General features: G+C 34.0%; 1 protein-coding gene and 1 pseudogene across 1 annotated transcript; both read left to right on the top strand.

Moving 5' to 3' along the window:
* Positions 1–416: 416 nt before the first annotated feature.
* Positions 417–14,448, top strand: LOC134276594 (ficolin-1-like). The gene is made up of 5 exons (XM_062758828.1): positions 417–746; positions 1,607–1,688; positions 2,301–2,440; positions 12,955–13,051; positions 14,276–14,448. Exons 1-5 carry the CDS (start codon positions 417–419, stop codon positions 14,446–14,448), a joined length of 822 nt encoding a protein of 273 aa, XP_062614812.1.
* LOC134276585 (uncharacterized) lies at positions 11,270–12,601 on the top strand (annotated as a pseudogene).
* Positions 14,449–21,288: the final 6,840 nt, after the last annotated feature.

The following is a 21,288-nucleotide window of genomic DNA, read 5'->3' as shown; positions in this document are numbered from 1 at the left end:
GAATTATAATGATGACATCAGGCGCAGACTCCTCGGATATCTAACTAAAAACCACAGTGTTTGTATGAGGAAATGTCGGTACAGTAAGATTACAATCTCAAATAGAAGATCGCTCTATTATCTTTAAGAAAATGTAATAGATAGGATCTTGAAAATATTAATTATTAAAAATGAGATAAGAAAAATATTAATTATTAAAAATGAGATAAGAAATTCATGTAGAAACGACGATAAAAATGAACATATGCAACAATTTCAAACTACTGAACAATTCAATCAATAACACAAATGATACTATCATGTGACGCCACATCAATAAAAAATAAAGATATCTTTATATAGCAGTGTAGAAATATCAAACAGATGATTATCCTGGTGGAGCTCGCCATCTGATCGGTAAAGCGAAAACAGTTTAAATGGAACTAGCTGGAAGTCCTAAGGTGATCACTGTGTACCTTGTTGTACAAACCTTAACTCTATTACAGACATGCTACTCTCAGTGCTTCGACCCAACATCTTTGATCATTTACAATTATGAAAATTCTGTACCCGATTTCAACCTTTTGACAAATGCTGAAATGGGAATGTGTAAGATGGTCTGTAACAAATTTGAGCTGTGTCTCTCTGTGGATTGGATACGTGAAAAAAAGACTTGCCGGCTAAACACAAGATTTGCCATCAAAAATGGCACTAGCCTAATGACCGAGGGCCGCATCATTCATGTTGACCGTGAAAATTTTCCAAAGGTAAGCACTGTATCAGACGCTAAGTAGCGAACATTGAAGCATTTGTATAAAGAAGATGGGGGGATAAGGCGGGCGAAGTGCCTATAGTGCGACAGATAAGAAGTGAAAATTTTAATCTCAATTAAATCCAAATTTAAATTGATATTTCATCTAGCATTGAAGTATTCTTAATGTAAAATCTCTACAATTTACAAAAATCTCACCAAATCAGACAATATTTGCCTATGAAAAAGCCTTAAGCTTACATACACTAAAAAGAACAAAAACGATCATTTTCTCATACTTTTAAAAAAAATTCAATATTGGTGGCTCTTCGCTCCATTTTTTTGAAAGATGATCCTAAAAGTTTGCAATGAAATACACATTTTTTGGTTTACAAAAACATGGAGCGAAGACCCACTATACCTTAAAAGTACACTTTTATGACACAACATTCGTATCTTTCCGAGAAATACCTCAAGTTCATTAAGTTGCTTGTCATATCACAAACAAGATTTAAATGCCAAAAATCATTATGAGTGATGTAGCATAGTGGTTAACGCGTAAGTCTCAAATCACTATGCTATTGATACATCGGATTTTTATTGCGAGGGTTCGAATCCCACGAATGCCATTTGTTTATTTTAGGACAGATTTGTTTTCTTAAGAGATTGTTTTTCTCACGGAAAAGTTTTTTTTCTCATAATTTCAAAAATTTCAACAATTAGAAGTTAATTGAAATGCTCAGTTCATATAATGAATATATTTCTTAATATCGAAGGCGATAGGCATTCTGCCCGCCTTGTTCTCCCATCTTCTTTATATTTAGTAATGCGATCTAAAATGAAACAAGTTATCACTCTAAGACGAATTATTTTCAGCACCTGGCGGCCGATTGTCCCATGCATATCTGCACCGAGGATGCAATCTGCCTTCGGGGTAACTGTGTGCCTGTTTTAAAAGGTAATATATAAGATGTTTTACTATATTTTTCAGGTGATGAATACAACATTCAAATCAAAGTTTTTTTGGAGTTCGATTTGCTTTAACGCACTGCTTCAGACCTAAGATTTTAAAAAAATAGCCAGGGCTATTAATACCCTAAGTACCTGAGACTTGGGACGAATGCCCGAGGTCCTTGAATTAGGTCTTCAAATCTAAGGTTCTATTTTACGGAAGGCGTTGATGAGAAGCAACTCTTTCCCTGTTATAGCCGAAAAAAACATCAATAGGTCAAAATTTGTGGTTTGTCATCTAAAGCAGGTGCCGTCTGTAAATGAGTGAAAAGTTTTCTATGAGACAATAAACATCATTCAATCAACCAAACAATCAATTTTACGATGTTCTGTTAAATAAAAATCTGTCTGAGTGTGTTTATAATAATTAATGCACATTTTCTTCCATAACATAATTTGTTAGCCTCTAAGCAGAAAGGGGATGTTGTCAAACATATTAACAAAGAACATTTTGATTGGAGAGTACTGAAATTGTCCACGAATCATATTCATCTTTGTAAGGATTGTTAATATTAAGGCATAAATATTCATTATTGATTTTTTTCCCCTAACTTTACAGAAAAGGTATATAAAGACTGTTCAGATATTGTGAAAAGAGACCCAAGCAAGAAAGGACAAAATGGGGTATATGTTATTTATCCAGACACCGGCCGGAGAGAGGTTTTCTGTGACATGACGACAGATGGAGGCGGGTGGACGGTGAGTAGTTTTCATTTTTGAATATTAACAGATTGTGAATTATTTCTATTCTTAGCCACTTGAACTTCAAATGTAGAAAATATAAGAGTTTCCGATGTTAAAGCTTATCATGAAAACGATTTAAACAAATTAATATCATGATGCCATCATGTCGACAGATGCAGGAGAAGTTCTGAACTAATAGCGCTTACTCGATAACATTTCCTTTTATAAGCTATTTCAACGTCAAATGTAGAAAATATGAGACAGTTACAGATGTAAGAGTTTATCATGAAAACAATTTTTACACAACTTGATCTTGATGTCATTACATCTCTTCCTAAGAGTGACGAATGAAAAATGTCTTAAAACATTAGCAACTAAATAAAAAATTTCAGTCGAAAGATCACCACTTTTCTTCCTAATAACATTTTCTAAACACGATGTTATGTTAGGGGTGATTTCACCCTAACATAACATGAATAAAGTTAAATTTTAATCTGCAATTTAGAAGTGTTACTGTACTCGCGTGCAGATCTAGAGAAAAAGCAAAAGAACAACACAAGTTTTAAATTCGGAATTGGTTTTTGAAGCCTTTTACATAATGATAATGATAATTGCTTAAACAATTTTATATTACTCAAGTTTTTGTACACACTGCCATATGTAAAAAATTCTACCTTTACAGAAAAGGTATATAATCCCCCTGGGATTTTTTAATCTTAAAACAATAAATATAACAGTAAAATTTATTTAACGAAAAATTATCAAAATCCATAGAGTAGAAATGATTAAAGGCCGTCTGTTCAAATTATCAAAGACAAATTTATAATGGGTAGTGGCAGTTAGGTAAGATGTATTTATTTTCACGCAAATTGTAATTATTAAGGTCTTCCGTTTCCAACGGAAGACCTTCTACTGATTCTGTTGGTAAAGATTATTAAGGTCTTCCGTCTTCACGGAAGACCTTATAGTGATTCTACTGTTTCTTATTAAGGTCTTCCGTTTCCAACGGAAGACCTTATTGTTTTCGTTCGGTTTCTTTTTCCCTATTATTATTATTTTTTTTCTTACCGATTTTTGTGCACGCCAGTTCTCGTAAACGGCTCGGTCGATTTTCACGAAACTTTCAGATCTGATAGATATTGGTCTGAACCTTATTGGAAATTTTTTATAAGTACGTCGTCACTTCCGGTCGTGAGATATGGACGATTTGCTTATTTTAAGAGGGTCAGCTTCTCCGGGCAATCACTAAAAAACGAATGAAGATATTGACTTGAGATTTTCAGTGAAGGTAGAGGAAGGATTCCTAAATTGCTTTTTTGAGTTTATATCTTTCCAGCGCAAAAGGTGTTGAAGCTTGCCTGAGCTCATTATAATTATTATTTTTCTGACCATCAAATTTTGTGCACGTGATTTCTCGAAGACAACTGGATGGATTTTTATGAAATTTGCAGGAACAATGTGTTCCTATCTGCATTTATTATATCCTGGAGATTTTTTGGAAATTCCCTTCTGGTGCCAAGTTACAGACAATTTTCTGATTTTAAATTGACATTTTGTTCGCGGATAATCTAAAGAACGGTAAAAGATATCACTGTGAAACTTTCAGGAATTATAGATCGTGATAAGTACTATCCAAGACGCGATCTTTTGTACATCGTCTCTACTTCCTGTCGTAACGGCATGCAAAGAAAAAAAGTCAAATTTTTGAACTTTTTTGTTTTTCAATGTTTTCAAATCATATTTGTATGGTTGATAGATACATTTCTCATTAGGCTGAATATATAATTTGTTTGTAAATTGATGAATTCGAACTCGAGATATTAACATTCAAAAGTCTGAAGCGTGATCTTAATGGCGGCGGTCTCTGTCAATTCAGACATTTCGCAATAGGGGTTTACAGAGGCAGCCGAGCGTTTGCTTGAACGAAAGTAACATAAGGAGCAATGAAATGTGTAGGAATACTTGGATTGTCACGTCGTAGGTTCGTTGCAATTCGGTGTCAAACTACATTTATTATCCAAGGTCTACTTACCAGTCTTCTTTAATTGGTTTTGGTTGTTTCTCAAAGTAGAAATAGAAAAGAATTAATGTGCAAATGAAGTACAATATCTATATCTTTTGTTTTGCATCACGGTAACACATAGCTCAAATCATAGTTATAATTAATAGTTTTTCAAGAATGTAGTGAAAGAAAAAAACGTGACCACTGTTTTCTAATGGACACTTGTGTCATATTAAATCAATAGAAAGGACAACTGTTACAATAATAAAATATTTTATTTTTAAAGATAACAATTTTTCAAAGACCGTTTAATTGACCTATATAAACATTTTATTTTCTCAATGCAAGTTATTGAACATAATGGAATCTTATTTCTTGACCTTCGTAGGGCGATCGAGGCATTTTTTTTCGGTGAAACATACCACCTTTTTCATGAAAGTGTAAGTAATCGGAATAGTCAACTTTCGTGATTGAAAATTGAAAAATTAACCATTCATAGCTGTTTCAGTGCTTTAGTGTTATTTGCGTATATACGATTGATTGTATACAGTTTAACGTCCCTCTCCAGAATATTTCACTGATATGGAGACGGCACCATTGCCGGTGAAGGGCTGCAAATTTGGGCCTATGCTAGGCACTTAGGGCCATTGAGCAGGGAGGGATCTTTATCCTGCCACACCTGCTGTGACACGGGGTGTCGGTCTATACCGTCTCATCCGAAGGACCATGAACATTCCAAGAGAAATTCGCTAAGATTTACTCGTTGCGTTTGGCGCGAAATTATAATAGAATAGTGACCCTTCTTTCATAATTCCAAGACAGATTAACTGTTGCAGAATTATATGTACATACAAGTGAAGTAAGAGTAGTTGTTCAAATAGCGTAATTGATAAGCGTATTGGATTTTTACGCTAGTGACCCGTTTCAATTACCAGTGTGTCCAAGATATGTTTAATCCATTTTCGGCTCGATTTTATGGGTTATTTTTCGGAATCGGACGGAAGACCTACTCGTTGCTCGCAACGAGATCGTTTCTAGTTATTATTATTATTATTTTCCTGACCATCTAATTTTGTGCACGCGATTTCTCGAAGACTACTGGATGGATTTTCATGAAATTTGCAGGAACAATGTGTTGGTATCTGAAGTTATTTTATCCGAGAGATTTTTTGGAAATTCCTTTCTGGTGCCAAGTTACAGACAATTTTCTGATTTTAAAATGACATTTTGTCCGTGGTTAATCTCAAGAACGGTAAAAGATATCACTGTGAAACTTTCAGGGATTTTAGATCGTGATAAGTACTTTCCAGGACGCGATCATTTGTACGTCGTCTCTACTTCCTGTCGTTACGGCAGGCGAATTTAAAAAGTCGAAGTTTCTAACTTTTTTGTTTTTCAATATTTTCAAATTATATTGGTATGGCTAATAGAAACATTTTAGATTAGGCTGAATATATAATTTGTTTTTAAATTGATAAATCCAAACTCGAGATATTAATAATCAAAAATTTGAAGCGGGACCAAAATGGCGGCGGTCTCTGTAAATTCCGACATTTTGCAATAGGGGTTTACAAAGGCAGCCGAGCGTTTGCTTGAACGAAAGTAACATAAGGAGCAATGAAATGTGAAGGAATACTTGGATTGTCACGACGTAGGTACGTTGCAATTCTGTGTCAAACTGCATTTATAATCTAAATCCTCATTACACGTCTTCTTTAACTGGTTTTAGTTGTTTCTCAAATTAGAAATGGAAAAGAATGAATGTGCAAATGAAGTACAATACCTACTATCTTTTATTTTGCATCACGGAAACACATAGCTTAAATCGTAGTTAGAAGTAATAGTTTTTCAAGAAACAATATATATAGTAAGTATGAAACGTGACCATTGTTTTCCCTGGTGCAAACTTGTGTCATATTAAATTAATAGAAAAGACAACTGTTATAATAAGAAATTTTTTTATAAGACAACTATTTTTAAGACTGTTTAATTGACTTTTTATATAAACCATTTTTTTTTCAATGCAAGTTATTGAACATAATGGAATCTTATTCCTTGACCCTCGTAGGACGATCGAGGCATTTTTTCGGTGAAACACACAACCTTTATCGTGAAAGTGTAGGTAATCGGAATAGTCAACTTTCGTGATTAACAGGAATTTTTTAAAAAAAAATGAACCATTCATAGCTGTTTCACTGCTTTAGTGTTATCTGCCTATATACGATATATTACATGTATGTGTTAAATATACTTTCCACTCCACGAAATTTATAAGAACGCTCTTTTGTTATTTGGTTTGGTTGAAGCTATCTCACCTATTTAATATAACATTCCAACTTGGGCAAGGGAAAGGCGCTAAGATTTACTCGTGGCGTTTGGCGCGAAATTATGAATAGTGACCCTCCTTTCATAATTACAAGACAGATTAACTGTTGCAGAATTACATGTACATACAAGTGAATTTAGACAAGTTGTTTAATTAAAGTAATCGATAAGCGTATTGGATTTTCACGCTAGTGACCAGTTTCAACTACCAATGTGTCCAACAAAATGTTTAATAGATTTTCAGCTCGATTTTAGGGTTATTTTTTGGATCGGACGGAAGACCTCTCGTTGCTCGCAACGAGATCGTTTCTAGTTATTCTTTTTTTTTCTTCTGCTTCCTAGACCGCAACTTTGAGGCCTCATATCTCACTCAATTCTCAACGGATTTCGCTCAAATTTTCAGAGGTTATAGACGTTTATAAATTCTATCAGAATGCTGACTAAAATTTCAAAAAGTCACTTCCGGTTTTGAGTTATTGCCCTTTAAACGAAAATTTATAGGCTTTCGTTTCCAGACAAAGGCTAAGAGACGGCTAAATCTGGAGCAGAAATTCTACTGATTTTGGATAATAGTAGGATTGAAGTTGTGCACATCGGTTTTTGTTTTTCGATTTCTCTATTCAAAATGGCGCCATATTGGGGTCAAAAATTAGAACGCTTAAAAGAACCAAAATTTACTCATATTTTGCTTTTTATCTTCTAAACTAAAAATATTTTGTTAAAATATATAGAACATAATTTGTGCAGAATTAGAAGATCTTTCAAATGATATCTCGGAAATAGGGCTGACCCCTAAATCAAGGGGTCTAGAGGGGCCGAAAGTTTTTCCCAAATATCTCAAAAAGTATTGAGAATTTGTTATACATCAAAGAAGCAAAGTTGTTGAAAATTTTATGCTTAATTTAATGAAGTCGTCAAAATACGTCCAGCGTCGTCACTTCCGGCCAAACCGGAAGTAGTCGGAAAACGCGTATTTTTACCGTTTTTGACAAGTTTTTGGATAACGTATGTCTTTGGGAGCTTAAAAATTAATCGTCGTCACTTCCGATCAAACCGGAAGTAGCAAAAATGGCTTAATTTTGCATTAATTAACATAGCTTTAGAGGATTCAAAGCATTTTTGCGCATTATTTCTCATTTTAAAAAAAAATCAACGCTACTTCCGGTCAAACAGGACGGAAGATCTTCTCGTTGCTTTGCAACGAGCTTTGCTCTAGTTTATTCATGATTTTGTACGGATTAGCCTCAATAATTCCCCAATAAGCAGTTAAAATATTTTCTAATGCTTGACAGGGTCATTTAAATGATGCTATATTGAACACTCAAAGACCAGACGTTAATTTAAATACTTATTCTGAAAATTCTCATTAATTTGAATTATTAAAGTGACATAATTAATATAAATTGATATTATGGTTCGCAGTCGACTGTAAAGTTTCACGTTACGTCACGATCTAGTTTGACAGATGCGCCCGGCGTAAACAATACACGCCTCCTACATAAGATCTGTTTGATTGGTCAACTCATTTTTTAGGCAGAGTCAAGTATTACATCGAAAGTTCGGACGAACAACTCGGAATTTTTTTTTAATTTTAAATATTTGAACATTTTTTAATGCTTATCAAGAAATAAATCATCATATTACAGAAAAAAAGAACATCGCAATCTTTATGCGCTATCGGTTGGATATTAAAATAAACTATATGAGCAAATATTATATAAAAATAGAAACTCTTATGGTATATAATTTGATTTCTTTATAATTATCGCAAACTGAAATTCATTATGTTTTCATTGGTAGGAATTTTCTTATAAAAGTAAAAAGCGAAGAGCTCAATTTTTCTAGTAATGAACATAAATTGTATACATAATTTATTTAAAAATATTAATACAGAGAGTGTCTTCTTTGGACAATGAAAGTTTTGGATTTTAAAAACACAAGCTCGGTGTCATTATAAGCGCTAGCTGTCCCGGAAAAAAATTACTGTATGGTCTCTCTGAAATTCAAAATGAAAATAATAACTACACTGCTGATAATCCAATTTAATATTACGCTTTGTTGAAATATATTCCCAATTATCTTTATACCCAGTAGAATCGGGTCCTAAAATCAGACTGTTCAAAGAACAAAGAAGTCAGTCGCAGCTTATAGTCAGTGTACTTGTATCTGGGACTGTTTAACTTGTACCCACATCTCTATGATATGCAATGTATATACTATGTAGGGCATCGTCGAGAAGCGGAGATACAAATCTAATCTTTAATTAGATTGAGCTGCATCCTGTTTGTAATTCTTTATCACATAGATATCATGAAAAGAATAAAAAAAAACATATATGCATAGATCTCACTTTAATAATTGATAATGTACTCTGTATTTTTGAAAAACGACAAGGTATCAGCTGACGTTATCTCTTTAAAAGCCTCATAAACAGCAATTTTTAAATCGACATTCAATAATGTGATGTATCTATCTGCTTTCAAAATTTTCTTTATTTTACGAAACACTGCTTCCACTGGGTTCAAATCAGGGGAATATGTAGGCAAAAAGGAATATTCGACTCCCACTGTTGGCAAATAATTGCGAAGCTCCCTTTCTGCCCTGTTGTGATGTATTGCTGCGTTGTCGGCTATCAAAATATCCCCCGGGTGAAAGACAGGTTCCCCCTCGTCGGTAAAACTTTGTGTAGCCTCTGCAATAAATTGAACATATTCGTTACCATTAGATGGTCCATCAAATATTTTCACATATTTTACTCCACTTATTCCTACTATGGCATTTACAGTAACGTTTGCATGGCGATTGTATCGAGTTAATTCGATACATGGAAGACCCTTTGTAGAATGTCCATAATCATTTTGCCCATCTGAGAGTGTTATTCCCATTTCGTCCATAAATTTTAGTGTGTATGGATCATTTTGGTTAATGAGATTGATGAAATGTTGCGTGTAATTCAAATTTTGTGGAGTAAATCTGTTTTTGTTTATTTTTGATATCCGCTTATAGGTCATGTTTAAGTCATTTCGCAATGACCTAGAAATTGTACTTTTTTCAACAGTTCATCCCTAATCGATGAAAAAGGCATTGATGGTCTCACTTTTTTCAAGACATGAACGTACTCCACATCTTCTTCCGTTAATTTCCTTTTACTTCTTTCATTGGGTTTATTAACTGGGACTTTTACAACCCCTTTATTACAATAATGCATCCAAAATCTTTTAATTGTAACTGGGTTTAATTTAAATTCCTGTGCCGCTTTTGTACAAAGTCCTCTTGGTAAAGAGTATTCTCCGAGCCTTGCGCCATTTCTTTCCATGTAATCAATGACACTCCTTCGATAGTCAATTCCTGTAGGAAGTCCCTTGTCATAGACCCTCCCTGCGCTATTTCTTTTTTGATTCGACAACATGCCTTAAAAATCAATTAAAACAATTTGCAGTCGTTAGTATGTATTAGGGTATATAAAGACAGGAAGTATCGGTATCGAAACTTTTTTTTTTGTTGTTACTCTATATATAGCATCGTTTTTAAAAGTGAGGGGTGGGGCAGCCAGAAAAAAAAAATGCTTATCTGAAAAGAAAAATTGACATGCAAAAGATATAATTTTTTTTCACCAAAACTCGAAATCCATTTCTTGAAAGGGGGGGGGGGGTATTCGAATTGGGTAGACCAACTTTTTTAAAATAATAACTTCTTTTGGTATCTTTTTTTTATGCAACACGTGTACTACATTACCCTTATTTTACTTTACTGAAAGGGGGTGGGGGGTGGGGAGAGCTTTTCAATGAACATTTCAATAGTTAAAGTTATGTTTGAAAAAAGTAGGAAGGCCATCCCTCCCTGTTTCATGCGTGCCTGGTTACTACATTCCTACGGAGTTTATTCAATAATAGATTTGCTATTGTAAAGTGGAGGGGTACAAAAAAAAAACTGCACACAGGTACACAAATATACATGTATGTCCTCGCCCCACCCACATCCCTCGACTTCTCATTAATAATCTACACAGTACTTATATTGATCATCGCATAAAAATCACAGCAAGGCCTATCTTTAAATCCCTGATGTTCAAACTATATGATGCTACACTCAAAGTAAGTATGCGTGGACGAGGCACAAAACACAGTTTAAGGCAGTCTTGTTCACCCCCTCCCCCCATCTAAAAGAGAGGCAATAGCCCCCGGTGAGGCCCCCGCCCCTACGTTACTAATTCTTGAACTTCAAATAAACAGGGTTTAGGTTTTAATTAGGTATATTTCTCCCTTACCTATAGATTCTCAGCAAATTGTACAAAAGGTTGAAGGTCAAGTTTTATTTTTGTACATAATTTGGAATTTTTTTTATGCAGGGGGTACCTATGATTCTCTGCAAATTGCGCAAAAGGTTGAAGGTCATGTTTTATTTTTATACATAATATGGATTTTTTTTATGTAGCGGGAACTATCTCGTTGTTTGATTGGTCAATCAAATTTTGCACGAGATCTTTACATTAAGTCATTAGACTTTAGTTGTCAAAAATGGCGCTATCAAAAGAAGTTCAAAACGCAGCTGATGAGATTGATTTGAAGATTCACTATATGTTCTACAATGAAAGTCGAGTCTCGCCTATTTCAATAGTATTTACTGAGCTGATGTCTCTTGGATACATCGGACTGGAAGCAGTCATACAGTCCCAGATAAAATACATCAGCCGAATGCCGATGCTAAGAATGTCATACAAGGACAAAGAGGGAGATTATGTGGATCTTTCTCCAGCTAATTTCTCAAAATTCCTCAGGACCGTGCGCACATCAGGTTCAGACGAAATCCCTGTCGTTAATATTAAAGTATCCGAAGGAACGTCGCCGGGACATTTCCAGTCGTTAAATAATCCTCGATCCGGAGAAACGGTAGCTCGAAAGGAGTTGAATTTCCAGACACCCACATTTACTAAAAGCACCTATAATCAGAGTGATGAATTTCTCGATTTTTACACCTACCAATCGCCAATCGAACAGTCCATAAAAGATCTTAACAATTACATAGAAGAATTGGAGACAGAAGTAGAAAGTGCAAAGGATTACGCATTGAGTATGCAAGAAAAATACTGTACAGCCCCCCAAAATATCGGAAACTTTACCGGTAAGCAATGCGGAAATTGCCATCTGCGACTTGCAATTGACCACAATGCAAGACAGTGCACTATTGAAAAATGTGTGACAAGTCAGCAATGCGGTGATGTAAGTAAACATCCGGAAGAGAAATCAATTGTTGAAAGTTCAAATGAGCACCTCAAACGACTTGAGAAAAATTTGAGAGATAAAAAGTTAGAGCAGGAGACAAAAGTGAAGGCAACTGACTCTGTTAAAAACTCTTTCAGTCAGAAAATTAGGGGATATCTAATTAACAGCGACAAAGGAAAATATTTACTAAAAACTGCAAACGGGCAATACGTACCAAGATCCGGCATTGTCAACATTGATACGGCAAAACTTGAGAAACATTTTCACGGAAAGGTGCCAGATAACTTGGAGCAAATATCGCACACGTTTCCTACAATAATAAAAAATTTTGACGGCGGACGTTTCAGACCTCGGAATATTAACATAGAAAATCCAGCTCGGCCAATTCTGGAGGCGAACTCCGTGCGGTTTCCTGCGGCATTAGGAAGGCCCCCAAGTCCAAACGACCATGTCCCTGGGGTGAGTTAATGTTTTAATTACATAATTTTAATCATGTCACTTTAATGTTAAGAAAAAAAATCCCGATCTTTTATATTTACCACTTTATAATTTCTAGTTTTTTTTTATATTGCAGATGAATCCGTGCCACCTAAGAAAAGGCGTTCAATGTACATTGAAAACGTGTAATTAAATGGTTATGTCCAACTTTTTTCTTGTTTATCATTGTCTGTCACGAAAAACCAATCAGGGATAAGGAGAAACTACCAATCATTTAGCTTGCGTCTAGGAGGCGGGTACTATTTACCTTGAGCGAGCTGTCAAATTAGATCGTGACGTAACGTGAAACTTTACAGTCGACTGCGAACAATAATAAAAGATGTGTTAGCTATAAAATTTTAAGAAGTTAATTAACTTATATTGGTGAATATTGGCACTGGTACAAATGTATTCACAAGCTCGTGCATTCCGAGAGCCAAATCGTGCCAATATCCACGAATATATAAGTTAAATAACCTTATAATAAATATTATTGTTTACAGATCATTCAGAAACGCCTGGATGGTGGCCTTGATTTTTATCGGACATGGATAGAGTATAAAAATGGATTTGGGAATGCCTCTAAAAATTATTGGATAGGTATGTTTTTATGCAGAGATAATTCATTTGTATTGTATCTATTAACTAATAAGGATTTGTTATATATCCTTTGCATAAATTGTCTGTTGATTTCACACTCATCAATTTGAATTTTTAACTACACCTTTTTATTATTTGTATTCTTATATTTAAGTGTTTGATTTGCATTATAACAATACGCAGTACAGTTAAGGCGCGCAATGGAAATATCGGCTAAATTTTGTATTTTAAAAATGAATTCGTTATCGGGATGGCGATTATTTTTAGTACATTATTTATATCGGATAATTGTAACTATGATTAATAACTACATATCAAGGACAATTATATTTTATATTTAGAATAGTCACGTGACGCGGCAGTCACGCGATTCTAGCACATTGACTTGAAGTATTGATGTTACATATAAATATCACTAGTGCAAGGGCATAACCAAGTTAAATTTCCAAGTTTAGTATATAAATATTTTCAAAAAGCATTGTAGTTCCTAAAAAGTGCTGCGATCCTGTTTAAATTCTGCAATTTCATTGATAAAATTATACTTGTATGACCGAGTGCTCTATTTTTTGCTGGTCAGCGGCATGAAATATTGATATAATAAACTTGTTTTTACGATTTCATCAGGATCGCAGCACTTTTCAGATACCTTATTAGTTCTATAGTTGAAATGTAAAAGCTTACTTTGATCCATAGAGTGTATGCCCTTGCACTAGATCGATTTATAAAGACCCCCCACATTACCCTCCGATGTACTTGCATACAAATATACGGCAGTGTCAATTAAATACGTAATGTACAGAAAATATATTAATAAAATAGCGAAGAAGACATTAAATTCAAGTTATTGTCCCATAGAATATCTGTAAATAATATTTTATTTAATTAGAGAATACATATTTTGTTGAGAAAATATTACTTGATCTGTCTCTCACTGCATACAAATTACGTCACCTTGTAAGAAATGACGTCATATTGACAAGTGTATTGCGATCAGTGACTTGTTTATAACTTCTTATGTAGGATTTAACTAACGACAAAACAACACGCTGTAGTAAGTTTTTATGTAGTTTGATGATTTCTTACTGGTTAAATTAGCAAATAAACTCATTTTGTGGTATTTTAAAGAAATGTTGTATGACGTATATTGTGTATGATGTCATAGTCAAGTTTTCCCGTACAAATTAGGCTCCGCCTCCTTTTTGTAACCTTAACTGTGCTGCGTAGGAAACGATGTGATTCATGCTTTAACTAAAAATGGGAACCAGACACTACGGATTGAGCTTCAGCGTTTTAATAGAGAGAAGTCTTTTGCTCAATATTCCACGTTTTCCCTCGGAAGTGAGGACACTTTCTTTAAACTAAATGTGTCCGGATATTCCGGAACAGCGGGTAACTAAATACATATTTTCTTTTTTTTTTTTTGAAATGCATCGGTTAAATTTTAGTTTTACTTTGGATTGGACATATTAAGCCCATATTAGAAACATTTATTTAAAAAAAAAAAACCTGTACCGGCCAAGTGGAAGAGTGCTTGCTTTGTAGTCGGTAGGTACCGGGTACGATTCTCGTCTCCGACTACATGTCAAACCTAACAAGTAATCATAGTTCGTGTCTGTTCCTTTGCCAAGTACCCGGTACTGAAACATACTATTTCTTTTAGTGATATCCGGCTTTAGACAAAAAGTACTTTGAAATTGATATTCATAAGAATTTAAAATAATATTACAAAGAATTTTGATGGATATGGGAATGAGTATTCATGTATGAATATATTTCTCTTTTTGGCAATGCAACTTATTCCTCAGATCAAAAAATGAAGATTAATACTTGCCATCTGTCATGTTATCCTGTTACAGGTGACAGTTTGGGCAACTATCACAATAAAAAGAGATTTTCTACTAAAGACAACGAAGCTGCCTATAATGGGAGACGCTGTGCAACAGAACGCCATGGTGCTTGGTGGTACTATTGGTGTAGTCTTTCAAATCTTAACGCGAAATATAGAGTCTCTGCAGATGACAGAGGACCAGAATACATGGTATGGAATTCCTGGACAGGAGGCGAACCACTTAAAGAGTCAATTATGATGATCAGAGAAACTCAATAATTCATATATCGTCTTTCTCACACAGTAATAACTTACCGCTGAACATATCTTATTTATAACAAGAATATTTCAAAAAATTGTATAATGTGTATCGCGTTGAAATATTTGTCTTGTCTTGTAAATTATTAGCAGTACTGGATTTCGTTTGAAATTCAATATTCACAATGTGTTAGCTGTCTTGCAGAACTTTTATTTTGCTTGGTAGAACATGACGAAGGAAGCTTAACCCAATGACTTTGATATTTTACTTACAGAAAATAAAAAAATAAGAGTTAATGCATTCTTTTACATACCACAATGGTACCCACTGTTACAATTGAAAAACTTTAAAAGTTGTGTAGGTTAAAGACAAAGAAAGTTGTCCAATATTATAAATAATTCGTAATGTTTTACTTCGGCACTCCAAGGGAAAATTAAATAATATGTTAAAGAACGCTTCTTCACGTCAAAGCTTGGCCTCACTTTGGAGTACTTTGTTTAACAATTTCAACCCTTCTCAATTTTTTTATCCTTAAATTAATCATCTAAAAATTAAACTTTATTTTGGCACAAGTCGCAAGTTCGATTTGTTTTATCATCTGCATTTATTACATGTACCTGAAATATGCATAAAAGGAAAGTATTCATCTCATTTACCGTCAAAAGACGATACGGATTTATAGGCAGTTTCATAAACGTTTGGATTTATAAAGTGAGGGAATCGGTGTAAACAAATTTAATTATTAAATTTATAAGGAATGCATTAAATGTATAAATTCCTTCTCTCAGTCTGGAAAATTAACACAATGCATTTCGTAATACATGCCACTTCTGTTTCTTCACCAACAACAAATTAAGATATGAATACTTTTTTTAAAAATTGGATGGCATAAATGATAAAACTCTCTGCAAAACCTTCTTTTACTCCTTCATGTCTTCTGCAAAAAATAAAATCTGATTTAAAATCTAACTTAAAATGATTGCAAGTTGTATTCAGTGTTAGCACAATAAAAACTACTGCATGTATATCATTTAACATTTATGCAGTGTTCAATATGAGCACATTTTGAAAAGTTTACACAGCGCAATTTTAAGGAAGCCTGTTTTATAAAACAATTTATTGTATTTTTAGCTCACCTGAGCCGAAGGCATTAATTATCCATTGGAATAAATACATCAGAATTTTTTTAAACTCTCCTTTAAGAACCACAAAGCCATGATTGGCCATATCTTTACGTAAGCACCCTCACGTGGTGTTGATGCAAGTTTGTCCAAGTCATGAACGGGCGGAAGGGATTGAGTAGGGTGGGCCACAATTGGGGATCCAAGTTTTGCCCATATCAAGGAAATTTTTTTTCCCCAAGAACAGAAAGGCCATATTTAATCATGTTGATATGGAGACATTCTAAGGTAGTACAAAGTCATATTGTTCAAGCTTGAGGGCTCCCAGTTGTAGGGCTGGGCAACTATTTGGGGGAGGGGTCAAATAAATAAATAGGAAAAAATCATCTGCTCAAAAACAGCAAAGTCATTTCTTGCATGGAAGGATCGTCAGGTAGTTGGTAGTTTAAAATTCCAGCCCCCCATGTGAACTTCTCAATTTTCAATACTGAAGTGATTTCTGCTTTATTTCCTAGCCAATGTGCTAGGTAGAGCGATATGGCCCACGGGCCTCCTTTTTTGTTATTTTCACAATCTACGTCAATCAATTACGGTACGGTAAATATTATTGTTTAAATGGGGTAGGGGTGGTGTAAATTACCTTGACATTTTCTTTCTTAAAAAATATTTCTTTTTTAAATCAATGGAAAACAAGATGTGTTTGTGAAATACTGTTTCCCCTATATATCAGTTGATGGCAAAGGTTAATTTTTCTCAAATGAAAGACAAACTAAAAGGTCAATAGATCAATAATGTTATTACCCAAAGAAATGACTAGTGTCAATTGATATCCCTGATAAATATAAAAGTCAAACACTAATCATTCAAAAATTCTTTTTAATTGTCATGTTTCTAAAAGTGTTTCAAACTCCAAGATCAAAGTATAAAAATTGATGGGACCCAACAGAATCAAGGAATGGCACAGACGCAACAAATGAAGAAAGAAATAGCATTGAACTTGAAACTTTGTAACAGCATTACACTACACCAGTAAGTGCTTAGCGCTGCACTTAGCACTTAAAAATGACCACTGGTCTAGTACTTTTCTTAACAAGACTTTTTGCATTGAGACTAAAACAGTCGGAGTGGTAGCATTTGGAAAATATTTAAGAGAAATGTTTATTTTTAGCAATACATGTAATGGAACACCGTTCATCAAAATCAAAAACCGATATATAAAATAATGTGTCTCCTGTAGTCTACAGTGAGGTGCCAAAATTGATGCAACTTTTCCCTGACGTCATTGTTTCAAAACAAACTTTCTTGCATTTTCAAACCATCATAATTCAAAAACTATAAAAGGTACTTACTTGAAATTTTCAGTATTTAGTGATGTGACCTTTAGCAGTAATTACAGCATGTAATCTTCTTGGAATTGTGCGGTATAAGTTTCTAATATAAGGGACAGTTAGAGAGGACCAAATGTTCCTAACTTCAGAGATCAAATCATCTTTGGGTTTAATTGCTGCCAGTGATTTTCTCAGTCGAATTTTTAAAATTACCCAGACATTTTCAATGATGTTGAGGTCCGGTGACTGTGATGGCCAGTCAAGACAATCTAAATCATTCTCACGCTTCCAAGCTGTTGTCATTTGTGAGGCATGGCAGGGGGCATTGTCATCCTGGAATAAAAATGACGAATTTCCAAAATGTTTCGCAATGACTGGCCATAAATGTTCATCAAGGGTCTCAATATACTTCTCAGAGTTCATATTTCAAGACTGGCCATATATGTTCATCAAGGGTCTCAATATACTTCTCAGAGTTCATATTTCCAGTTACTGGAACCAATGTCCCCACTCCTGAATATGTCACACATCCCCAAAACATAGCGCTCAACTTTACATTGCAGCCATGTTGACCAACACACTCTGGACGATACGCTTCATCCTAGGTTCTCCACACATACAGACGATTTTCATTTAATATCACTACCTGAGTTTCATCTGAAAAATCACTTTTCTCCAATAGTCATCAACTTTGTGATTTTTTATATGTTTACACCATTGAACACGACGTATTCGATTCACTTCTGACACAGTGAGGGTCTTTCTTACTTTGTGTCTATGAATTCCATGAGAATGGAGTTTCCTCTGAACAGTCCTAACAGACACCTTGTCAGTAGCATGTTGGTTGAAATTATCCACAATTTCATTCAAAGTTTGTCTTCTATTCTTCTTCACAGTCCGAATCAAAATTCTGTCACCCCTCTCATCAATCAGACTCTTCCTACCTCTATTGGAGCTCTTTTCCATACCTTCCCCATTAATATATTTCTTCACAAGTCTAGAAATTGTAGATTTATTCACAGAAAATATTTCTGCCAAATCACTTTGTTTTTCGCCTCGTAGGTACAAATCAAAAGCCAATTTTCTTTGCGACATTTCTTGTCGTCTGCCCTCCATTGTTTACAGTGAAAACACTAGAGAATTAAAACAGGGGAAGCAACTGAAATTGGCTGGAAGGGGAAATCATACCCCATATAATTTGTATCAACTCATTTTTTTTTTAAAAAAGTGTCTTGTTTTTGAATTATATATCAAAATGCACAGAGAATAAAACAAACATAAAAAAACTTCGGGAAAAAATTGCATCAATTTTGGCACGTCACTGTACTAGGAGGAGTACATGTAGCATTTTTAAATATTTCAGAGAGATTTCTAATTTAAGAAGCCATGGCAAAACTGTTCCTTGAAATCTAAAACAAAAAAGAATAATGTTTCATATGGTAGTCTACTTGTTTGCCAAGTGTTTTTGAAATCAAATCAAAACTGTAGGAGGAGTAGTATTTTGAAAGTATTTCCCAGAAAGTTCTATTTTAGTAACCATGACAACACCAATCATTAAAATAAAAAAAAAACAATAAATAAAATGTGTCATAGTGTAGTCTTCTTGTGTGCCGAGTTGAAATTAAATCAAAACTGTAGAAGGAAGTGGCGTTTTAAATGAAGTTCATAGAAATGTTTATCTTTTGTAATCATGGCAACATCGTTCATGGAAATCATAAACCAATTCAATAGTGCATTTAATGCATATTAGTATAATCTACTTGTTAGCCAAGTTAGATTAAAATCAGATGAAAACTGTAGGTGGAGTAGCATTTTGAAAAACATGTTTACAGACAGATTGACAACTAGACTGACAGATGGACGGACGACGGACACCTTACTATCGCATAAGCTCTTCTTGTCTCTGACCAGTATAGCTAAAAATATTGGAGCTTTTCTACCCCAAATTTGATTTAAATGATTGAATGCATAAGACATTCCTTTTCAAATATGGTTTCAGCTTTAGTGAGAATTGCCCCATCAAAATGCGTCATATATCTTAAGGCATCCCAATGAACAGGTCTAGGTGGCCCCTGTATTTGGAGTATTTGGAGGAGAGATTTATCTTGAAGCAGAGGATAGAGGTGTTGCCACCTACTGGATTTTCCAATAGAAAGAGCAGTTAACTCTAAATCAAACAAATAAAAGTAACTTAAGCATTTATTAGCCATACGCTGATTTTTTACCCAAAGTAAATAAAAGGAAAAATTTCATATGACCATGGATAAATCTAGATATTTAACCAATATAGGACTAGTTTTATTATTGCTGCCAATTAATTACTCATATTTAAACTAAGTTTTAAGAAAGTACAAATTAACAAATATACTGCCTGCACATTTGTTTTCGGCACAATATGACCTACATTTTTTTTTTTACATCTTTAAACATGACCCTCATCGTTTCATATTAACAGCCATTAAGATTGTACTTTATTGAACTTTTCATTTGTCCTGTACCAATATCCTAAAAGATAATTTCTGTTCTTTTTAAACAGATAATTTAAGCTCTTTTTATTTCAGTTTACAGTTACACAGTTTATTTCCGTTACAAATTACTGGAAAAAATTAGATGGATTCAGTTTTTTTTATTGTGTGACTCTTGTAAAGTTTTTGTTCAAAATTTTTCATTGTTATACATACCCTAGAAACCTTAAGGGTTTTAGATACCTTAGACGTAAAGTTGAACTTTATTAGAGGATATAGAATTCGAAATCTTAAAAAGCACATACTTTTTCAATAAATTATACATACAACCATGACTGTTGCAATTACATTTTCCTCGCCTTTAACATAAAAATGATTTCAAATGATTTTTTAGTTTTTTAAAGGTTTAGAGAAGTACTTGTTTTGGTAAAGGTAATGGTAAAACGAGTGCGTTTCTACAGAAAGTCACGGAAAAATAATTTAGAATAAGCCTATATATTCTTTTGCTAGAGGGTGTTCCGTTATAAGCCTCCCTTCTTATATAATATATAAAGATAGAATATATTTTTTAAAAATATCGATCCTTAGTAAAATTTGAAATAAAAAATACGCATTATCATTAACATTAGCTTTTGATGTTTTTCAAAATGCCCTACTTATTATCTTCCCACATCAAGCTCGAGAAATACGAGTTAAGGATACAATCCACGAAGTTTTCTTATCTCCTAAAAGATAATTCTTTCAGTGGAATTAAAGTCTAAATTGCACGTATCATTACCTCAACCCTCACCCCATTCCACCCCTTTAGGTAGGGTTGGGCAACAATATGGGATCTAATTTTCATATTGATATCAATAGGAAAATATTAAAAATTCTTCTTCTCAAGAATAAATGGGACAGAATAGCTGAAATATACATGTATATGGAAGCATTATGGATTAGTTTAGATTTTAAATTGTTCAAATCATGACCCCCGGTTAGAATTAGGCGTAAGAATCCTGGGATAGTGTAAATGTTAAATTTTTCATAACCTTCATGATGAAGGGTGGATAAACAGTACGTAGTACAAGGTTGGCGGATTTTGGTGAGGAACAGCAGGGCCAAAGCTAATCAGATAAGCGTTGTGGCCCATTGGCTATTTCTTTAAAAAATAAAACAAAGACATTAGGTAAACCTTCCTTTTTGGTATTACAAAAGACTTTATGCAGAAAAACCTAAAATGTTTTGCTTACAGCA

The sequence above is a fragment of the Saccostrea cucullata genome, unplaced genomic scaffold (assembly GCF_032062105.1).
Source record: "Saccostrea cucullata isolate Sc308-1 unplaced genomic scaffold, CSIRO_AGI_Scuc_v1 ctg3707, whole genome shotgun sequence".
In the NCBI taxonomy this organism is placed as follows: domain Eukaryota; kingdom Metazoa; phylum Mollusca; class Bivalvia; order Ostreida; family Ostreidae; genus Saccostrea; species Saccostrea cuccullata.
Note: the sequence above shows the minus strand (reverse complement) of the source record. Positions and strands in the feature narration are given on the sequence as shown.